The following is a 17691-nucleotide window of genomic DNA, read 5'->3' on the forward strand; positions in this document are numbered from 1 at the left end:
TGATGCTTCCTTCCCAGCTAGTGACTTCTTCATCTGACCCAAGCACACGGCATCAGTTTTCAGATCGCGTCCTGTGTAGAGTCTCGTTTGGCTTTCCTGGCTGGTAACTGCCTCGTTGCCAACGCCAGGATACCTGTAACACGTATCTCTGTTAGCCTAAGCCGGTGCTACGCTAGCACGCGGAAAGGAACCAGACCGTAGAGATGACCATGCTGTTTATGCAGAATCTCTCTCTCCGTTATGGCCAGAGATCTCATGCCACCTCCTGAGGGCCAGAGCCCCCACCTCAAACGGCCTCCCAGTCCATAGCATCCACCATGAACCCCCACTGGTCCTCCTCCTCCCAAGGCCCTACGCCATCATGGCCCACCCTCCCATCATCCTCGACCATATCCATGTCCGCGTCTGTATTCGGCCGAGCACCGTCACGTACAAACTGCTCGGCAACATGGTAGGCGTCATCCAGCCCTTTGAAGATGATCTCTAGCATCCTCTCGAGATCGTACGTCTCCAGCGGCGAGGCAACCCTCTTGGTATGCCACTCGCGCTCCCCCTTCGCAGTGGCGGAACCCTCAAGAGAGCCATTATTGGCCTCAAGCTCACATCCTTCTTCTCCCGCTGTCTTCCACCGATTCCGCAGATCCTTTGCCCTCCCGAGCCGCTTTCGCACTTCTCCGGTACCGAGTGTCTCGTGTAGCGGGTTATCTTCCTTATCCAGCGCTGCGAGAACATTGGCATGGTACCGATGCTGGCCTTTGTTCTTGCTCCACGCGCTCCCCGCCAACCCATTTGACTTTCCGGCGTTATCGGCGCAGGGTTGATTCCAGCCGCCTTTGGGAACGTCCACACCATACACCCCAAGGAGGTGCACCAGGGCCCTCTCAATGAGCATGTAGTATTCGAAAAAGTCCAACTTGAACATCAACTCGGCTTCAGCCACCGCAACGGGATCCTTGCCGAGCCGATCGATGGCTAGGTTGTAGCCTTGGGCGAGGAAAGGAAGTTTCCATTGCAGGCGGCGGATTATCTTGCTGTACCGGGCAAGTTCGTGTTTCGCATGCGGTGACGGGTATTGGGCGTTGTGGAGGTTGTAGGAGGGATGGGAGGTGGTGAGGGCGGTTGGTATGCGACTCGGAGTATCATTACAGCAGTCGGCGCGGGCGGGAGCCGCGGGTAGGGATGAGGATCGATGGGTTGCATTGCTGCAGCTCGTTGACTGTCGGGACCCCGGCGCATGCCGTGAGGCGCGGAGTCCGCTCATTATCCTTTAAAATAGTTGAGAATAGTTGCCTACAAAAGCTATTGGTCGTGAACTTGTTGTGTATGGCGCATACTGCAGTGACCGGCAAGACACTCATGGATGGCATTGGCGGTCAAGGAACCGAGAAAGATATTCCACAAGTTCGGAAGGTAGTTTGAAACAGATCACTGCCTTGCAATTCTCCACCATGTCAATACCATACGGCCAGCTGACTCCATTCCCGCCAGCCGACCAGCGGCAGGTTAACTTCGACAAAGGTCACCGTCAAAATCGTTGTTTCTCCAGTACGATGCACAGATTGGGGATATCATCACGTGCTAGGTGAAACTTTGTTGGTTTCAACCTTCGAGCCGACTCAAAAGCTTCCGTGTCAATACATACATCATGATGGGAACAAATGCGCAAAGACGGCTCAATAGGAACTCTAATAGTGGCGCGTTTTGGATGGCTTGCACTCAAATCGCGTGGTCTTCTTCCTCACATCCCAAGCAAAGCCCAGGAGTGCAATGAAAAAGAAGTTCGCGTCGCCTGGAGGCAGTGTAATACCAGGGACACTGTGGCAGACGACCATGGGCAAGCCCAGAGGGAAGTCCGCCGAGTGACAAAAATTGGAATAATCACGATTCTGCTCCGTAGAGCAGTTTCAGAGATTAAACTGAAAAGAACAGATACTACACTTGATCTAAGCCAAAAGGCAAAGAGAGCTAAGGAAAAGAAGAAGAAAACAGAGCAAAAGGTAGGAGGGAGAGCGAGATTATATACCCGCTGATGGTGGTCTGTGCCTGTCTGCATTCTGCAATTTTTTCAATTGGTCCGTGCGCGTGACTCTGGCCGCTGGTGGCTGTGCCTCTTTCCCCAAAAAGCTCTGCCACACAACAACTGTGCCACACCCCAGTCATGTACGTACCTTACACATTTGCCGGGAAATGGCGCGTGGACTGAGATTTCCGCATCTGTCTTATCCATGTCTCCTCGCAACTTCCAGGTTCCCTTGTTCGAGGACAAGTTATTGTGTTCATTGTGATGGGGAATCTTGAATTTTGAGGCCCGTGCCAGCTGGCCGATATGTCATCGCCGTTTAGGTTTCATTGCAGATCTCCCCTATGTCACCACACTTCCTCTTTCCCTCCGCGCTTTCCATCACTGGCAGCTGCAATGTACCCTCAGCTGAGGCTTGCCTGTCCACCAAGAGCAGTCCAAGTTAACAAACGGGTAATCGAAGTCACGCTGGGCTCCGGCCGCAATTTACGGCAATCTGGTTCGCGTTGAATTGCGCGCCGATCATCCCGATGCCGGAAAGTGTCGTCGGCCAAGGCCTAGCCAAACCCTTTGAAGAGCGAGCGAGCGTCGAGCCACCGGTGGCTCGCGCTTCCGGCCGGACCTAGCTCAGCTCATAACTTGGCAGTCATCGGCGGCTGCCCGTGTCGGCTTCCGGGCTCATACAGCAATTGGTAAGGTAGGTAGCTATGGCAATGAAGCAATCGCATCTCACACGTATGACATTCGCATGAAGATATAATACTGCACTATGTCAGTTGATCGTTCTTCGATAACTACCTAAGGTTCAACATCATCAAGGTCGGTTTACACTTGTACATTGACCGCTGCCTTCACCATGACACATGACTGTGACGTCCTCATCGTGGGTGCTGGGCCTGTCGGGACAACTCTGGCACTGGAGCTCGCTCTTCACCACGTATCCTTCCGCATTGTGGACCAAGCACCAGTGCGAAGCAACAAGAGTCGGGCCCTGGTTGTCCAGCCCCGTACTCTCGAGCTCCTGAACCGGCATGGAGCATCCGACGTCCTTGTTCGTCGAGGCCGCAGTATTCGAGGTGGCGCTGCCTACGTCAAAGGGCAACTTGCAGTCAACCTCGATTTCGATGACCTCGGTGTCACTGACACCGAATTTGTCCTGCCGCTCAACATATCCCAAGCCGAGACCGAGTGCTTTCTCGATGACTGTCTCTCCAAATACAATATCGTTATCGAGCGGCCCTTCACTGCTACGCAAATAGTCCAGGACGACAACGGCGTCAACACGACGCTCAAGAGTTCCGACGGGAAGACCATCTATGTCCGCTCCAAGTACGTCGTCGGATGTGATGGAGCCCACAGTCTCGTCCGCAAGACGGCAAAGACGCTCAAGTTCGAAGGTGCCGCCTATCCACACGATTTTCTCCTATGTGACGTGCACCTACACGACTCCAATCTCCCACAAGATCGTGTCTCGCTCTTTCTCAACCCCAAGGGCGTTCTCGCACTCTTCCCTCTGAGCGACAAAACCATCCGCATCGTCGCGTCAGGCGACGGAGTTATCCCCAAGGACCAAGAGGAGCCGACCCTGGAGCAATTCCAGTCCTACTTCAGTGCCGTCACGCAGCCGGGTTCTGGGACGCTCAGGGATCCGGTCTGGATATCCCGCTTCCGGCTCCATCACAGATGTGTCAACCACTACCGCGAAGGCCGTCTTTTTCTCGCCGGCGACGCCGCCCACATCCGTACGTACATACAACCGGAACCGATAAGAAAGCATGTTAGCTGACATTTGTTGGGGCTGGGCCAGACTCACCCGCCGGCGGACAGGGCATGAACGCGGGCATGCAGGATGCCATCAACCTCGGCTGGAAGCTGGCCCTCGCTCTGAAATACCTCCGGGACGCGGACGACGCCGGGGGCAAAGATGCCTCCGCTGCCCGTGCCCGTGCCCGTGCCGACGCCCTCCTAGATACCTACGATGCCGAGCGCCGTCCCGTGGGCTACGCCCTTCTCAAGGGGACGGACAGAGTGTTTACCTTTACCTCGAGCACCAATCCCTTTTTCCATCTCATCCGGGACTTTCTTGTGCGCTACATCTTCCCTTTCGTGGTGCGCAATAAACAGCGCCGGTTGGGCTTTTATCAATTCATGTCCGAGTTTGGGGTCACCTACAGGGGCTGTAGCCCAATTGTAGGAACTGCGCAAGGGTTCCGGGGCCCCGTGCAGGGTGGTGATCGGCTGCCTGACGGCAAGCTTAGGAAGACGACTACGAAGAGTGTTTCGGAGGGTGGTGACGAGGGCGGAAAGGAGACGACGTTGCATCGGGTGTGTGTGGGCGGTGCGCATCACTTTATGATCTTTGCTGGCTCTGGGGATGATGATGTCTGGGAGGAGAGTAAACTCGTCGCTGCGGGAGAAACTGTCGTGAAAGCTTTCAAGAGCGATGTGGAGCTGCACTTCATACAAGCTGAAACAAGCCTGGTTGGATCGGGTGATGAGTGGTTTACGGATCCGGAGGGCAAGCTACACACGCAGTTTGGGTTCACAAGGCCAGCCTACGTCCTCGTAAGGCCCGACGGGTACGTTGCGCATATTGGGCCTTTGGCTCAGCTGCAGCAGCTGATTTCCTTCTTGGAGTAAGGGCTTCTCGCATCTTGTCCGGCTGTGGCGTTCTGCTTTGCATATCTCCTCATCCTCTTGTTTGGCGTTAACTAATAACAGTGCATTCATACCTCCGGTTGGTGTTTTACCTTGATGGACAGGTGAATGCCTGGTCTGGATTCTTGCTTTCCCTCAGTGTGATACAAAAAATGGCAAAAGCGAACGCTTCGCCGGGGAGGCTCATACTACTGCTCTATATACCGCGCGACACTCAGTCTTCCATCGATCCGTGTCTTGCATCCATCCGATGCTTCTCTTCTCTGTCGTTAACCCATCTTTGAATTCTGGATCATCGAGTAGCTGTCTGATACACAGTGAAGGTATGCTCTAGGCCCGGTACGTAAGACTTTTCGGTATATCGACGCCTGCCTGCCTGCAAGGTGAATGAGCGGCAGTCAGGAAAGAAACCTGTGATCTCATCGCCGCGTGTCTCCTAAAGGATTTTCAACCCCCAAAAACGGGGAAGATGTGACAAATAAAGGGGTGCCCTGTGGTTCAAGCTTTGCAAAAGGAGAAGCATGAGGGTGTACCGGCTTACAACCGAGTGTAAGTTCAAAATCAATCACTTGACTAGCACCAGATACCCGGTGTTGAAAAAAACCACAATGATTAACTGGAATATAGTAACGGCTACCCAAACTTGGCTAGGAGGCCAACGAAAATATTGGTGGGCCGTCCTTGGTGGCAGGTGCCGTCATCCCCAGCTTGGTACAACAAGGTGACATCTCATTAACGATCAACCTCCTTACCTGCACCTTCCCCAGATTCCCTGCGCCTCATTCTTGCCTAACCTAAACCACTTCCTTTCTACACCTTGTGCAACTCATCAGTCCTTCGCGCCGAATATAGAATGCTACCTGAGCCTTTGGTAGCAAGTGTTCGCTTCTTCGATTTCGTGTGATGCAGGTCATTCTACAGCAGATTACCCCTGAAGTAGCTGCGTAGAAGCCGCTCGTGGGGATCCACATATGGTGACATACCTTAAGGTAGGTATCCATCTTAAAAGTCCTCCCGATCCCGGCGATCCGTCGCGGTCCGAAGATTCGGGGGCTTATTCCTCAGGTAACCCCCACCGAACCGCATTTGCAATTGCCCTCATTGGGCTCACCATTTAGACAAGCATTTTCACCCTACCAGAACCTCAAGAATTCCGCCATTGCTATACGAAGGCAAACTGTGACTGGTCCTTCCTACTTTCCGCTCACTACTGCTGGTTACATCTGGATGATCTGAGCCGCTGAGTGCGTAATCGGGCAGCAGGCGGCATGGGCTCCATGTTCGACACCAACCCAAATCTCATCCAGGAGGCTCCAAGACATACATACTGGCCGTTCGCGGTCAAGGAAGCGACGCCACTCGTTCTCATCCATGATGGTGGCGGCACAGTCTATTCGTACCATCTCCTGGGCGAGCTGGGTCGCCAAGTCTACGGCATTTTCAACCCAAACTACGAGTCGGGCAAGAGATGGGAGGGCGGAATTCCGGAAATGGCACGGCACTATCTTGGACTCATCAAGGCGGTGATTCCAAGTGGCAAAATCATCATCGGAGGCTGGTCGCTGGGTGGATTGCTCTCCCTCGAAGTGGCGCACCTTATAGCCGTCGACCCCCAAAACACGCTAGATTTGCTGGGGATCGTGATGATCGACTCGGTCTGCCCGATAGTCTCAACCCCTCCTTCGGTGCCCATCGTCCCGCGCACCATACAGTGGAGCAAGCACACCAAACAGGAGACGCGGGAGCGGGTTTTGCGATGTTTTGACAGGGCCAGAGAGATGCTCATGCAGTGGAAGTTGCCTGAGTGGGCAGAGGCGCAACCTACCGGCGAACAACAAGAGCAGGGTGACGGCGGGCACGAAAAAAATACACCTCCCCTCGAGCCCAAGACAGCTTCGACAAATCATACAAATGCACGACCCCCCAAGGTGATATTGCTCCGAGCAATGGAAGCCGTGCCGGCGGAAGGGGGAATCGCCATGGTAGATACGCACCGAGACGACCGACTTCTCGGATGGGGCCAGTACCGAGAAGACTTGATAACGACGGTGATGGACATCCCAGGACATCACTACAACATCTTCGAGATGGAAAGTACTGAAGCGGTGACCGAGGCAATCAGACAGGCGTGCCTCAAGCTTGAAGCAGGAAGAAAGGATCAGATCTGGTGATCAGTCACCACTGAGGGGCCCGGGGGTACCTTGGCTGGAGAATCTCTGCGTTGATTCGATTTGAATTCGAGCCAGTTTTCTGGGATCGCATGGCGGGTTGGAGGTAAAGGGAATGACGAAAACGGTTACATCTATAGATACTAAACGCTTTGATCCAACCGAAGTACGCTTCAACAGGTACACGAATACCCAAAACAGTATCGTTGCGTGGGATACGACATGAGGCCGGCTTCCCCCCGTCGAAAGAGCACGCAAGCGTGAAAATCGAGAGAAGTGAAGTCGCCGCCTCCTCATTCTCGGCCAGACATCAGACCATGGGGCTCTCAGCACGAAGGCCAGTGACTCGAACTTTCGGTGTATTTGCCCGTAAACCCTTGCTGGAACCTTATAAGTTATTTGGCTACTTCATTCGGCCAAAACAGGACCAAGTCAGCGAACTTGAACCGGGCGTCAGGCAAACCCGTGAAACGTCAAATCGCAGCGGAGACGATACCCCTGAATTCTTTCAGTTTCAAGATATCTTCATTTTTTCATATCGAGGATGGAAGTACGAATTAGAGAAGTGGCGGATACTAGCCCTTCCCATTTTCTGTGCTTGTTATATTGGGCCAGAAGCACTCTTGTCCTGTCCGTACACCTCACTGTTCAATGTTCTCTTCCCAGCTCCAACGGTTCCCATTAAAGCCCAATAGTAGAAATCAGCCAGTTTTCTATCCAGTTCATATGCTATTCGCAGACGGCTCTGCATAGAGTAGCTAGTCTCACTGGCACTTCCAACGTCGTCTGTGGACCGCATTGAGAGCCGACTTATATTGACGTCATTCCTGGTTCCCACATCATTTGAAAGCACACTCGAGAAGTTATGAGGATCTTTTAAATACAGCACTCTTGTCAAAGCCAAACCGAGCAATATATCCGTTCTACTCTAATATCTACCATCTCTCATCGAAAGCAACTGACTTGCAAACATGGAGTTCACTGAGATCTTACATCGGATTTTACATACGATTCTTGACTATTTGATGTCATGGATTCATCCGGTAAGCCATGTGATTTCGAGGACAGGCTTCAACGAGAAATAATAGCTAAGTTCGCTAACCTACTCTCTCTCGGTATCTAGAATGCTCAATGGGGGTGGATGACATGCGTCCGGAAAGTATGTATTCTACAGGCCCTTACTCTCGTTTGGAACATGTAGCTAACGGCTTCCGAATCACCAGACGGGCAGGTTAGAGAGAGAGCAGCAGCCGTTGCTGAAGAAGCTGAAGCTGCTTCTTCTCTTCAATCCTGTCACCGAATGGATCGACACTACTCATGCCATGCGTCTCCATCTACACTCCGAGTCTCTCGAACAAGGCAAGGATCTCCAGAGTCCAGACAGAGCTAGAAGCCAAACCTCTACTGACCATTAGTTCCAGGCAAGAAAGAAGGCACAGCCGAGTCCAAGAAGCAAATCCGCAAGTTCGTTGACACGTACGGCATCAACATGAACGACTTTGAACCATCCGACGTGGACAAGTACAGCAACTTTGAAGAATTCTTCACACGAGCGCACAAGCCGGGCTCGCGTCCGATTCATGAACCCAACAATGCGTCGAAAGCCGTGGTAGTCGCAGACTCGCGTGCTGTTGTTTATGAGTCGGTTGCCGAGACGGCCAGACTCTGGATCAAGGGCAGCGACTTCTCCATCACAAATCTTGTCATGGACACCGAGCTTGGCAAGCAGTTCTCCGAAGGCGCCGTTGCCAGCTTTCGCCTGTCGCCCCAAGACTACCACCGCTACCACTCTCCCGTGACGGGCAGGATCAAGCTCTTTAGGAGCGTCCCCGGGGATTACTACCAGGTCGATGCGATAGCGCTGCATAGCAAGGTTGATATCTTGACGCGTAATAGGAGGGAGTATGTCGTCGTTGAGACCGAGGAGTTTGGGGATGTGCTGTTTGTGGCTATTGGTGCTACGGACGTGGGTTCAGTCAAGTAAGAAAGACCCCAAAAGCGTCGCCCTAGCTCCCTAGGACGAGCAATGGACAACGAAGCAGACGGAAAGATGTGCAGTGGCACTAACATGTCTCGCAGAATCCATAGCCGCTTCCAGGAACAGGGGGCGCATATCAAGAAAGGCGATGAGCTAGGGATCTTCCAGTTCGGCGGGTCTTCGATCCTCGTTGTGTTCCAAAAAGGGAGAATCCGGTTTGACCAGGACCTGGTTGACCTCAGCAAACAGCGGATCCAGGTCGCGGTAGAGGTAGGAATGAGTTTGGGTCGCGCTGTTTAGGGGAAGGGTTTGTCAGAACACTGTGCGGATGTTTTCTAGGATCTAGTTACGAGTGGCGTACGACGGTACGGAGTAATGCTTTCGGGTTGAGGGAGAACCGATTGTGTAGTGCTTGATTCCAATGATATTCCCATGAACTACTTCGCAATGCGCTTTGCCGTATGTCTAAGCCGGTGATGTACTCGTTCGACCTGCGACGAACAGGGCACAAGAGGCTGCCTAAACATAAAAGAAATTCATTACATGCATACCCAGGATTTACAAGAGCGAGTCCGTTTGCACCATTTCCCCTGAATCCCCCATACATGCTCCAGAATCCCAATACAGCTTGTTCATGCGCCGTCCACTACACTCCACAGACCACGCTCCGGGCCCAAAACATCCGGTGTTCACCGACTTAGGGTCACAGTTCCCCCTAGCCAAGACGGAAAAGCCACTCAAGTCAACTCAGCTGACGTCCTCACGCGTGACCTCCGGTGGCAACCACCAATGCTGTCACCCCTCCATCTTGACATCTGTCCCACCCCCCTTTTGTTTGTTCAAATTCTTGAGCAGGTAGCTTCGCTTAAAATATTCGTTGGGGTGCACAATGGTCTCGAGCTGGGCGGCCGTCATGATACCCTCATCCTTTGCGCGCTTCAGCTCCGCCTTGTGGAGGTGTTCAAAGACCCTGTAGAAAACGTTAGCTGAGTAGCCTAAAATACAGCGAGCGGTAAAGATAAGCATACCGGTTACACGCCATATGGAACTTCTGACTCTCCTTGTCCTCCTTGACACCCTGCAGCACAGCCCGGTCTGTCACTCCCGAGGCCTGGAGCAGGGCCGCCAGGTTCTCCATATTGAAGTGCCTGTATGGACAACCGTGTGCCTCCCCCGGGCCGGGCGGGTGCTCGGTGAGGATCTTTTGGCAGCTGTAGGGGCTGTACCCCCCGCTGCGGCGGTTCGAGTCGCTGCCCACATCCCCGTACACGTGCCGCACGTTGTAGCGATACTCCTTGTTGAAGGTGTCGTCGGTGATTTTGCTGAAGCTGGACCGCCAAAACACCAGGCACTCCTCCAGGTTCAGCCCGATGCCCTTGAGGAAGAGGCTGTACTGCAGCCGGCCAAAGTGCTTGAGGTGCGCGTCCCGCCGCAGCGTGCGGTGCAGGTGCGCCATGCACATCGGGTAGTGCTGCGACAGATTGTCAATGTTGCGAGCAGACATCTCGGCCCCTTCAATGGCGGCCCCCGTGCCGGTGTAGCTCGACTCCGGGGCGATGAAGTTCTTTGAGAGGTGATTGAGGATGGGCGTTAGGCGGTCGTCTTCGTCTAACCGGGGCAGGGCGCGGGCAGTGAGCTCCAGCGCCCGTTCTAACCGGGAGGTAAACTCGTTCAGCACCATACTCTGCTGCTCTCGCCCCGGCACGTAAGCCTTGCCCGCCTTGAGAAACACCTTGCGGCCGTCAACCAGGTCCGGCACGCGAACCCACTCGACCTTGCACCAGTCCTCGTCCATGACCTGCTGCGCCGCCTTCCTGGAGGAGCCAAACCCTACCGTGGTTGCCAGTTGGGGGGCCAACTCGCGCTTTTCGTCATCCGACACGGGGTCCCAGTCGAGGTTGAGGGTGCGCACAAACTCGGCGCGCTCGCGCGTGTCGTCGGCCTGGAAGCGCAGGCGGAACAGCATCGTCTCGACGCGGGCGAAGCGGCGGCGCAGGTCCTCGGTCGACGCAAAGGCCAGGCGCAGGATGAAGTGGCTGTAGTGGTCCTTTTGGCGCTGGGCGGCCAGCTTGGGGTCGCGCGAGCTGTTGGCGTCGAGCGGGAGGTACTTGTCGAGCAGCGGCTTCATGTGCGCGGCCGTCTCGGCGGGCGTCTTGTTGCGGAACGAGCAGGCCTCGAGCTCGGCAAGGACTGCATGGACAGTTATGGTTAGTTTTGTGCGGACTCAAGCTTGGTTGGCCTCGGTGTTGTATACGCACTCCGCAGCCGGTCGATAGCCCATTGTTCAAACTGCTCGAGAGTGATGTCTGCGGTTGGCGGGGTCGAGTAGAAGTTTAGACGGTAAGGGTACTGCGTCTCCTTGTATGAAGGATCTGCAAACTGAGTTTTGCGATGGTCGACATTTCGCCTCTTGACGTCTACACGATTCATTATGGTTGGTACTTGGCCGTCAGTTCCCTATGAGTTGGTCTTCAGGCTTTGGCCCTGGCAAATGTCATGGGAATGGATTGCGATGGGCAACATAGCACTGATGCGGGAGACGCGTCGGACGCGGCGGGACGCGCTTTATTCCCTTGGAACAATTAAACACGAATTCACCAATGAGCATGGTCGCGAGAACCCTAACCCTGACATGGTATGCCAGCAGCTCTTCCGGCAGCTCAGGGGGTGGACTCTTGTGCTTTGGCTTATTCTCCAACCACAAGCACTTGGCTTTCATAATACATGAATATCCAACTGGGGCTATAATACTATACGGAGTACTGTGCCCTCTCTTTCCTTTTTCTGTGATGTCTTGCAAGCGAGGAACATCTGGCATCTGGTATGACAATGATACACTGGGCGAAATGCCTACGGCTCCCCGTATATCGAGCCCGAACTCCAAAATCAGAATGGAGGTAAATTGCGCCTCGAGGTCGAGGCTACTCGTAGTGTCCAAGTTCCCAGCCGCCGGCACTTTGAGATACGTAAGATTCTCAGCGCGGTGTGCTCAACATCGGCTTCAACTCGATCTCCTCTGGTTAGAGAACCCGAACCCGGGGTAGCTTAGCGCTACCGTGACGCTGGTTGGAACGGAGGCTGATTTGTGGTCGTGTTAACCATGAAGTTCATAAATTCTCGTACAGCCTTCAGTCCGGCTCCGAATACTGGTGGTGGGACTGAGAGCGCTAGAGCCGAGAGGTTCTTCAAGAGAAGGGAACTTCCGGCTTGTTGATCTCGGGGATTGGAGCCCCAATTTTTCAGATGGCTGGCCGCTCCTTTGTATCTTGGACTTTTCCGCTGCCTGATGGGGCGGTTAGGCTGGCTGCCTCCTCGGTTTCTCGTCGATAGTGGTAGATTTCGCATCCTCGGGAGTTTCCCATGCCATGTACCCTTGGAGTTTCCATAACAGCATCTGTAGCTTGACCGTCGCCTGCCTGCCCAGCAGAAAGAGCGAGCCATCCCGTAGAAGCGCCGATCCCCGCCTGAGCTGGCCCATATGATCTTCGCCTAGCAACACAAGCAGGTTGTGAACCGCAAGTTTCCTACCATATTTGACGCCCTCAATAGTCATGGTCGACAGTCTTGGGGGAACCAGTTCCGTCTCCGAACCCGAGAGGGCCTCGTCCTTGGGCAGAAACAAAAGACATCCCCTGTGCTTGTGGTCTTTAGCATCGTCCCAGCGCTCGCATTTGACCAGGTATTTGTTCCGGTCCGGTTGCTCGGATAGGCCGGCAAAGTGAAGCAGCGACTCCACGACGCGCCTCCTCATCACGTCCAACAGAAACGAGTCCATGTCGTCGCGCCAGGCCGCTTGGTTCAGGACCGTCGAGATTTGTGCATTCCCATGATCGCTCATGCGCATGAGTTTTGTGTGGCCATTGAAGTATGGTGAGAACCGGCGTTGTATTTCCTGCAGCAACAGCTGGCTCGAAAGGGTGTATCCTGAAGGGCCGGTCCTGATGCCCTGCCGCTGTTCCTTAACAGGCCCGGTAGCGCTTGAGTCAGGAGATCCCCCGTCGCGGGTCTCCTCAGTGGCCGTGGGGATAGCTTTCGGCGCCTTTGGTTCGAGATCTTGGGGCACAAACCAAGGCCGCTGGGTGTGCGGGTGTGCAACAAGGTTAAATCTTTGCAAGAAGAAATTGGGAAGCACCACAGACGAGATTGGACAATTTCGAGGCGGTGTTGCCAGAGCCCGGGCTGCGTATGAGTTTAGTGCTTCTCCCCTTGGTCAATAATGAGGCGGGCGCTCTACCGTAAGGATTCCTGGCCAGTTTGCGTTGGAACTTGGTGCTCTTGAAGGGGGAATGTGAAGGTTTGCTCTTGGTGAACCTCTGCCTGGCTTCATAGAACAATGGGTCCATGAACGGAGAAATCGGTAGGGAGCCAACAGGCGTCTCGACTGTCCCGGCCTCGGGATTGATTTGCACATGTCGCATATCAGGCTCTGGCGAGCCCTCGACATGGCTGCTGTTTATGCTGCTGTGAACTCTCCGAGCAGCAACCGCGTTCAACGGCTTGCGATATGCCCTGCAGAGCGATGATCTCAAGCATACACCGCTGAAAACGTCCATATCGTCTCAACCGGCTGGCTTGTCCACCAGAAACATAGATGAGCTCAAGGTTAAAAATTCTAGCGAGTTCAAAACTTCAAGTGTTGACAATGAGAATTCATCAAAATTACGGATACCTGACGGGTTAACGTGATGAATACGGAGGTACGGATACAGTACCTGAGTTACAAATGAGCCCGTGCGCAGCGCTGAGCTTCATCCATCTCTTGGCAAGCAAGGGAAGCCGTCGGCGCCAAGCCAGGAAGCTCCAGTAGCGCATCCCGGGGCATTGGCACAGCGAACCACTCCACTGTCCCACTGACCTCATCGCAAAAACATCAGCAAACGGGCTCGAGCGAGCTCATCGTGCTCACCCCAAGTCCATCATGAACTCCCATCGCAGTGCACTTCACCTTATACGGAAGATTGGCGCTCTTCAATGTCGTCGATTTTCGAGGATTAGCTCCTCCCCTGGAGCAGTGCCGCCTATAGGCAACATCCCAATGCCCTACATCACCGAGGTCACAGTATGCATTCCCGAGCTCCCTTGGTTGACCCGCTGCTGACAAACTAGTCTGGCGGCTGGCGGACATGTAAGTTCCCGTCCGAATCCACCGCGTCTTTTTAGGATATCAATTGGCGCTAACCGCGCGACCAAGCCGACATATTCTCCAAGTTGCTCCAGGTGACTAGATTCTTCCTTGTCGAGCCCTCGCACGCGGCTGACACTCGGCCAGGAACGGATAGTGTGTCTCAATGGATCGATTGACGATACCGTCTCAGCTTCGATAGTAGCCCAGCTGCTGTGGCTCGAATCCGACAACCCCGACAAGCCCATTACCATGTACATCAACTCGCCCGGCGGCGAGGTGAGTTCCGGGCTCGCCATCTATGACACAATGACGTACATCAAGTCTCCAGTCTCGACGGTGTGTGTTGGGGGTGCTGCCTCGATGGCAGCTATTCTCCTCGTTGGCGGCGAGCCCGGGAAGAGGTACGCACTGCCGCACAGCTCCATCATGGTGCACCAGCCGCTGGGCGGGACTCGCGGCCAGGCGGCCGATATCCTCATTTACGCCAACCAAATACAAAGGATACGAGAACAGATCAACAAAATCGTGCAGAAACATATCAATAAGTCGTTCGGCTATGAGAAGTACGATATGCGGGCCATCAACGACATGATGGAGCGCGACAAGTATTTGACAGCTGAGGAGGCGAAGGATCACGGTATTATAGACGAAATCCTAACACAGAGGTCCAAGGAGGACAGCAAGTCCGGGTCTGCTGGCACCAGCCAGGTGAAGCCATGATGGTGTGACAGAATGCGCGGCACACACGGGGCAACCTCGATCGTCCGTCATTTCGGTGACTGCAATCTTTTCTCCATATCGGGCTTACCAAACCGAACGAAACCAGACCTCTGGGACCAGAAGTCGACGGGAGTCAGGGGGCGTGGGCGTTAGCACGGCTAGGAGAGAGGTGCAAGATGGCCATGTAGCATGCGTCGCCATCCACCAAAGCCGCGAGGTTCAGCAAGAAAGCTCCGAAGATTCGGCAGCCTTATGGTTCCCGGCGAATCTCCAAGTAACGGACCTCCCGTGGACAGTCAGCTACATACAAATATAGCCTTCATGCTGCATTGGCAGTACAAACTACCATCGCCATTCGTGTATGGTTATGTCTTATTCCGCACTCAATTCAGAGCTTAAGGTAGTCCTGAGGGCAATGTACATAGGCCTTATATAGTTAGTAGAGCACGCGGTGTAGCGTAATACGTAGCACCAGCGTCCAAATAGGTGTTTGATAGTGATGCGGGACACAGGAAGAGAGAAACGGTAGTCAGCAAAACTCCACAGCGGCAGACCAATTGGAGAGCTTGGATTTCCATGACAGCTTGCAGCCGGGGCAAGGCGGGAGAGCTCTTTGCGGGGACCCTGTCTCTGTCCCTGTGACTTTTGCACCTCAGCAACTCGAAATTTTAGGTCCGACTTCGCTGAAATGCTCGACTCATAACTCGAGCAACATGCCGATTCTCACTGCGTGACCTCACAGGTGAATCAATTGAATGAATCTTGTGGTCTTTTGAAAGAGCCGGCAACTCCAAGACACCGCTCGACGGCCAATTGGTCTTTTCTCTCTTTCTGCGCCCTGTTGCTAGCTCCCCACGATTCGTCGCTCAGCCAAGTCCGCCATGCTGTCGCCGTCACTCCTGCGCGCCGGGACTCCCAGGGCCCTGGCCGCGAGCCGGGCACTGCCATTGAGGAATCAGCTGTATGTTCGGCCCTAGACAACCCAGTGCTGCTCGCATGGTAGACATAAGCTCATCCTACCATCTAGTCGTCTCTTCTCAACTTCGCCTCGCCGCTACGCTGATGAGCAGCTCAACAAGGTGTCGGCCCACATCACCCAACCCAAGTCGCAGGGCGCCTCGCAGGCTATGCTCTACGCAACGGGCTTGAAGGAGGAAGACATGTCCAAGGCCCAGGTTGGCATCTCGTCAGTCTGGTACGAGGGAAACCCGTGCAACATGCATCTCCTCGATCTCTCAACCCTCGTGCGTGAGAGTGTCGCCAAAGCTGGCCTCATCCCCATGCGCTTCAACACGATCGGCGTCTCGGACGCCATTAGCATGGGAACCACAGGCATGCGCTACAGCTTGCAGAGCCGAGAGATTATCGCCGACAGCATTGAGACGGTCATGCAGGGGCAGTGGTACGATGCCAACATCTCGCTGCCGGGCTGCGACAAGAACATGCCTGGCGTGTTGATTGCCATGGGCCGTGTCAACAGGCCCAGCATCATGGTGTACGGTGGCACCATCAAGCCGGGCTGCAGCATGAAGGGCGAGTCGATCGACATTGTCAGCGCCTTCCAGGCATACGGCCAGTACATCGCCGGCGAGATCGATGAGAAGCAGCGCTTTGACATTATCCGCAATGCCTGCCCCGGAGGCGGCGCATGCGGTGGCATGTACACTGCAAACACCATGGCGACCGCCATCGAGACTCTGGGCATGACCCTTCCCGGCAGCAGCAGCTCTCCGGCAGAGGACCCGAGCAAGAAGGCCGAGTGTGAGAGCGTCGGCGAGGCTATCAAGAACCTTCTCCGAGAGGACATCCGCCCCAAGGACATCCTGACTCGGCAGGCGTTCGAGAATGCCATGATCGTCGTCAACATCCTCGGTGGCAGCACCAACGCTGTGCTGCATCTCATCGCCATTGCCGACTCTGTCGGCGTCAAGCTCACCATTGACGATTTCCAGGCCGTATCCGACAGAACTCCCCTGCTGGCCGACTTGAAGCCTTCTGGTAAGTACGTCATGGAAGACCTGTACCGGATCGGCGGCACGCCCGCCCTGCTCAAGTACCTGCTGAAGGAGGGCGTCATTGATGGCTCTGGCATCACCGTCACCGGCAAGACTATGAAGCAGAACGTGGAGAACTGCCCAAGCTTCCCTGATGACCAGCCCATCATCCGCCCGATGAGCAACCCGATCAAGCCCACGGGCCACATCCAAATCCTGCGCGGCTCGCTCGCCCCCGGCGGCTCGGTCGGCAAGATCACAGGGAAAGAGGGTCTGCGCTTCGAAGGCTCGGCCAAGGTCTACGACTACGAGGATGCCTTCATCGAGGCGCTTGAGCGCGGCGAGATTAAGAAGGGCGAGAAAACGGTTGTGGTCATCCGGTACGAAGGCCCCAAGGGCGGTCCCGGCATGCCCGAAATGCTCAAGCCCAGCTCTGCCATCATGGGCTACGGCCTCGGCAAGGACGTCGCCCTCATCACCGACGGCCGCTTTTCTGGCGGCAGCCACGGCTTCCTGATCGGTCACATTGTTCCCGAGGCTATGGAGGGCGGCCCGATTGGATTGGTCAAGGACGGTGACAAGATTATTATCGACGGTGAGAAGCGTGTGCTTGATTTGGAAGTCTCGCCCGAGGAACTTGAGAAGAGGAGGAAAGAGTGGAAGGCTCCCGAGCCCAGAGCGAAGAAGGGCACTCTGGCTAAGTACGCCAAGCTGGTTAGCGATGCGAGCCACGGGTGCGTGACGGATAGCGCTTAGACTGCCCGGAATGGCGCTCGAGGAAGTGATCTGTGTTGGTCTAATGGTTTTGTTTTGAACACTTAGCTGTATATATACTTGCAATGTCTGTTGTTTTGTTGGGCATCGGAAAAGGCGCTTTGCAATGCCATCGCTGGGTTTGGCCGTTCGGAGGATATCTAGTGGTCGATTGGTCAAACGCCAAAAGTCGATTCATTCATTTGTATCTGGTAATGGGTTGGAAGGTAACCTAACAATGGCCAATGTACTTTTCCCAATAATGCAGCCCCTGG

The 17691-nt window shown here is 54.6% G+C and overlaps 9 protein-coding genes across 9 annotated transcripts; 6 read left to right on the forward strand and 3 right to left on the reverse strand.

Annotated features, from left to right (window-relative positions):
* Positions 1-35: 35 nt before the first annotated feature.
* N656DRAFT_552033 (uncharacterized protein) lies at positions 36-1459 on the reverse strand. The gene is made up of 2 exons (XM_064810048.1): positions 197-1459; positions 36-133 (listed from the first exon to the last, which is right to left on the reverse strand). Exon 1 carries the CDS (start codon positions 1259-1261, stop codon positions 287-289), a length of 975 nt encoding a protein of 324 aa, XP_064672414.1. The 5' UTR covers positions 1262-1459; the 3' UTR covers positions 36-133; positions 197-286.
* A 1417-nt stretch (positions 1460-2876) lies between these two features.
* N656DRAFT_704829 (uncharacterized protein) lies at positions 2877-4660 on the forward strand (the record flags this gene model as incomplete). The annotated part of the gene is made up of 2 exons (XM_064811215.1): positions 2877-3762; positions 3828-4660. 2 exons carry the CDS (start codon positions 2877-2879, stop codon positions 4658-4660), a joined length of 1719 nt encoding a protein of 572 aa, XP_064672415.1.
* Positions 4661-5580: 920 nt separating this feature from the next.
* N656DRAFT_777030 (alpha/beta-hydrolase) lies at positions 5581-7028 on the forward strand. Its single transcript, XM_064814747.1, has 2 exons — positions 5581-5739; positions 5794-7028. The coding sequence occupies exon 2, from the start codon at positions 5947-5949 to the stop codon at positions 6847-6849; it is 903 nt and encodes a 300-aa protein (XP_064672416.1). The 5' UTR covers positions 5581-5739; positions 5794-5946; the 3' UTR covers positions 6850-7028.
* Positions 7029-7817: 789 nt separating this feature from the next.
* Positions 7818-9124, forward strand: N656DRAFT_788241 (phosphatidylserine decarboxylase proenzyme; the record flags this gene model as incomplete). The annotated part of the gene is made up of 5 exons (XM_064816677.1): positions 7818-7889; positions 7970-8005; positions 8070-8205; positions 8268-8826; positions 8926-9124. 5 exons carry the CDS (start codon positions 7818-7820, stop codon positions 9122-9124), a joined length of 1002 nt encoding a protein of 333 aa, XP_064672417.1.
* A 495-nt stretch (positions 9125-9619) lies between these two features.
* On the reverse strand, positions 9620-11254 carry N656DRAFT_704869 (DNA primase, large subunit; the record flags this gene model as incomplete). The annotated part of the gene is made up of 3 exons (XM_064811218.1): positions 9620-9794; positions 9853-11014; positions 11083-11254. The coding sequence occupies 3 exons, from the start codon at positions 11252-11254 to the stop codon at positions 9620-9622; spliced, it is 1509 nt and encodes a 502-aa protein (XP_064672418.1).
* A 107-nt stretch (positions 11255-11361) lies between these two features.
* Positions 11362-11994, forward strand: N656DRAFT_552126 (uncharacterized protein). The gene has a single exon (XM_064810049.1). The coding sequence runs from the start codon at positions 11425-11427 to the stop codon at positions 11866-11868; it is 444 nt and encodes a 147-aa protein (XP_064672419.1). The 5' UTR covers positions 11362-11424; the 3' UTR covers positions 11869-11994.
* Positions 11995-12119: 125 nt separating this feature from the next.
* On the reverse strand, positions 12120-13377 carry N656DRAFT_796466 (uncharacterized protein; the record flags this gene model as incomplete). The annotated part of the gene is made up of 2 exons (XM_064817529.1): positions 12120-13003; positions 13059-13377. 2 exons carry the CDS (start codon positions 13375-13377, stop codon positions 12120-12122), a joined length of 1203 nt encoding a protein of 400 aa, XP_064672420.1.
* A 482-nt stretch (positions 13378-13859) lies between these two features.
* On the forward strand, positions 13860-14669 carry N656DRAFT_704858 (uncharacterized protein; the record flags this gene model as incomplete). The annotated part of the gene is made up of 4 exons (XM_064811217.1): positions 13860-13883; positions 13931-13949; positions 14016-14041; positions 14094-14669. 4 exons carry the CDS (start codon positions 13860-13862, stop codon positions 14667-14669), a joined length of 645 nt encoding a protein of 214 aa, XP_064672421.1.
* Positions 14670-15550: 881 nt separating this feature from the next.
* Positions 15551-17419, forward strand: N656DRAFT_705109 (dihydroxy-acid and 6-phosphogluconate dehydratase; the record flags this gene model as incomplete). Its single annotated transcript, XM_064811238.1, has 2 exons — positions 15551-15630; positions 15697-17419. 2 exons carry the CDS (start codon positions 15551-15553, stop codon positions 17417-17419), a joined length of 1803 nt encoding a protein of 600 aa, XP_064672422.1.
* Between the last annotated feature and the right edge of the window lie 272 nt (positions 17420-17691).

This window comes from Canariomyces notabilis, assembly GCF_033297395.1.
Source record: "Canariomyces notabilis strain CBS 508.74 unplaced genomic scaffold N656scaffold_5, whole genome shotgun sequence".
Lineage (NCBI taxonomy): Eukaryota > Fungi > Ascomycota > Sordariomycetes > Sordariales > Chaetomiaceae > Canariomyces > Canariomyces notabilis.

What these genes read in the sequence shown, in the direction of transcription:
- N656DRAFT_552033 (XM_064810048.1), bottom strand. Translation starts at nt 1,261, where the DNA reads ATGAGCGGACTCCGCGCCTCACGGCATGCGCCGGGGTCCCGACAGTCA.
- N656DRAFT_777030 (XM_064814747.1), top strand. Translation starts at nt 5,947, where the DNA reads ATGGGCTCCATGTTCGACACCAACCCAAATCTCATCCAGGAGGCTCCA.
- N656DRAFT_552126 (XM_064810049.1), top strand. Translation starts at nt 11,425, where the DNA reads ATGAGCATGGTCGCGAGAACCCTAACCCTGACATGGTATGCCAGCAGC.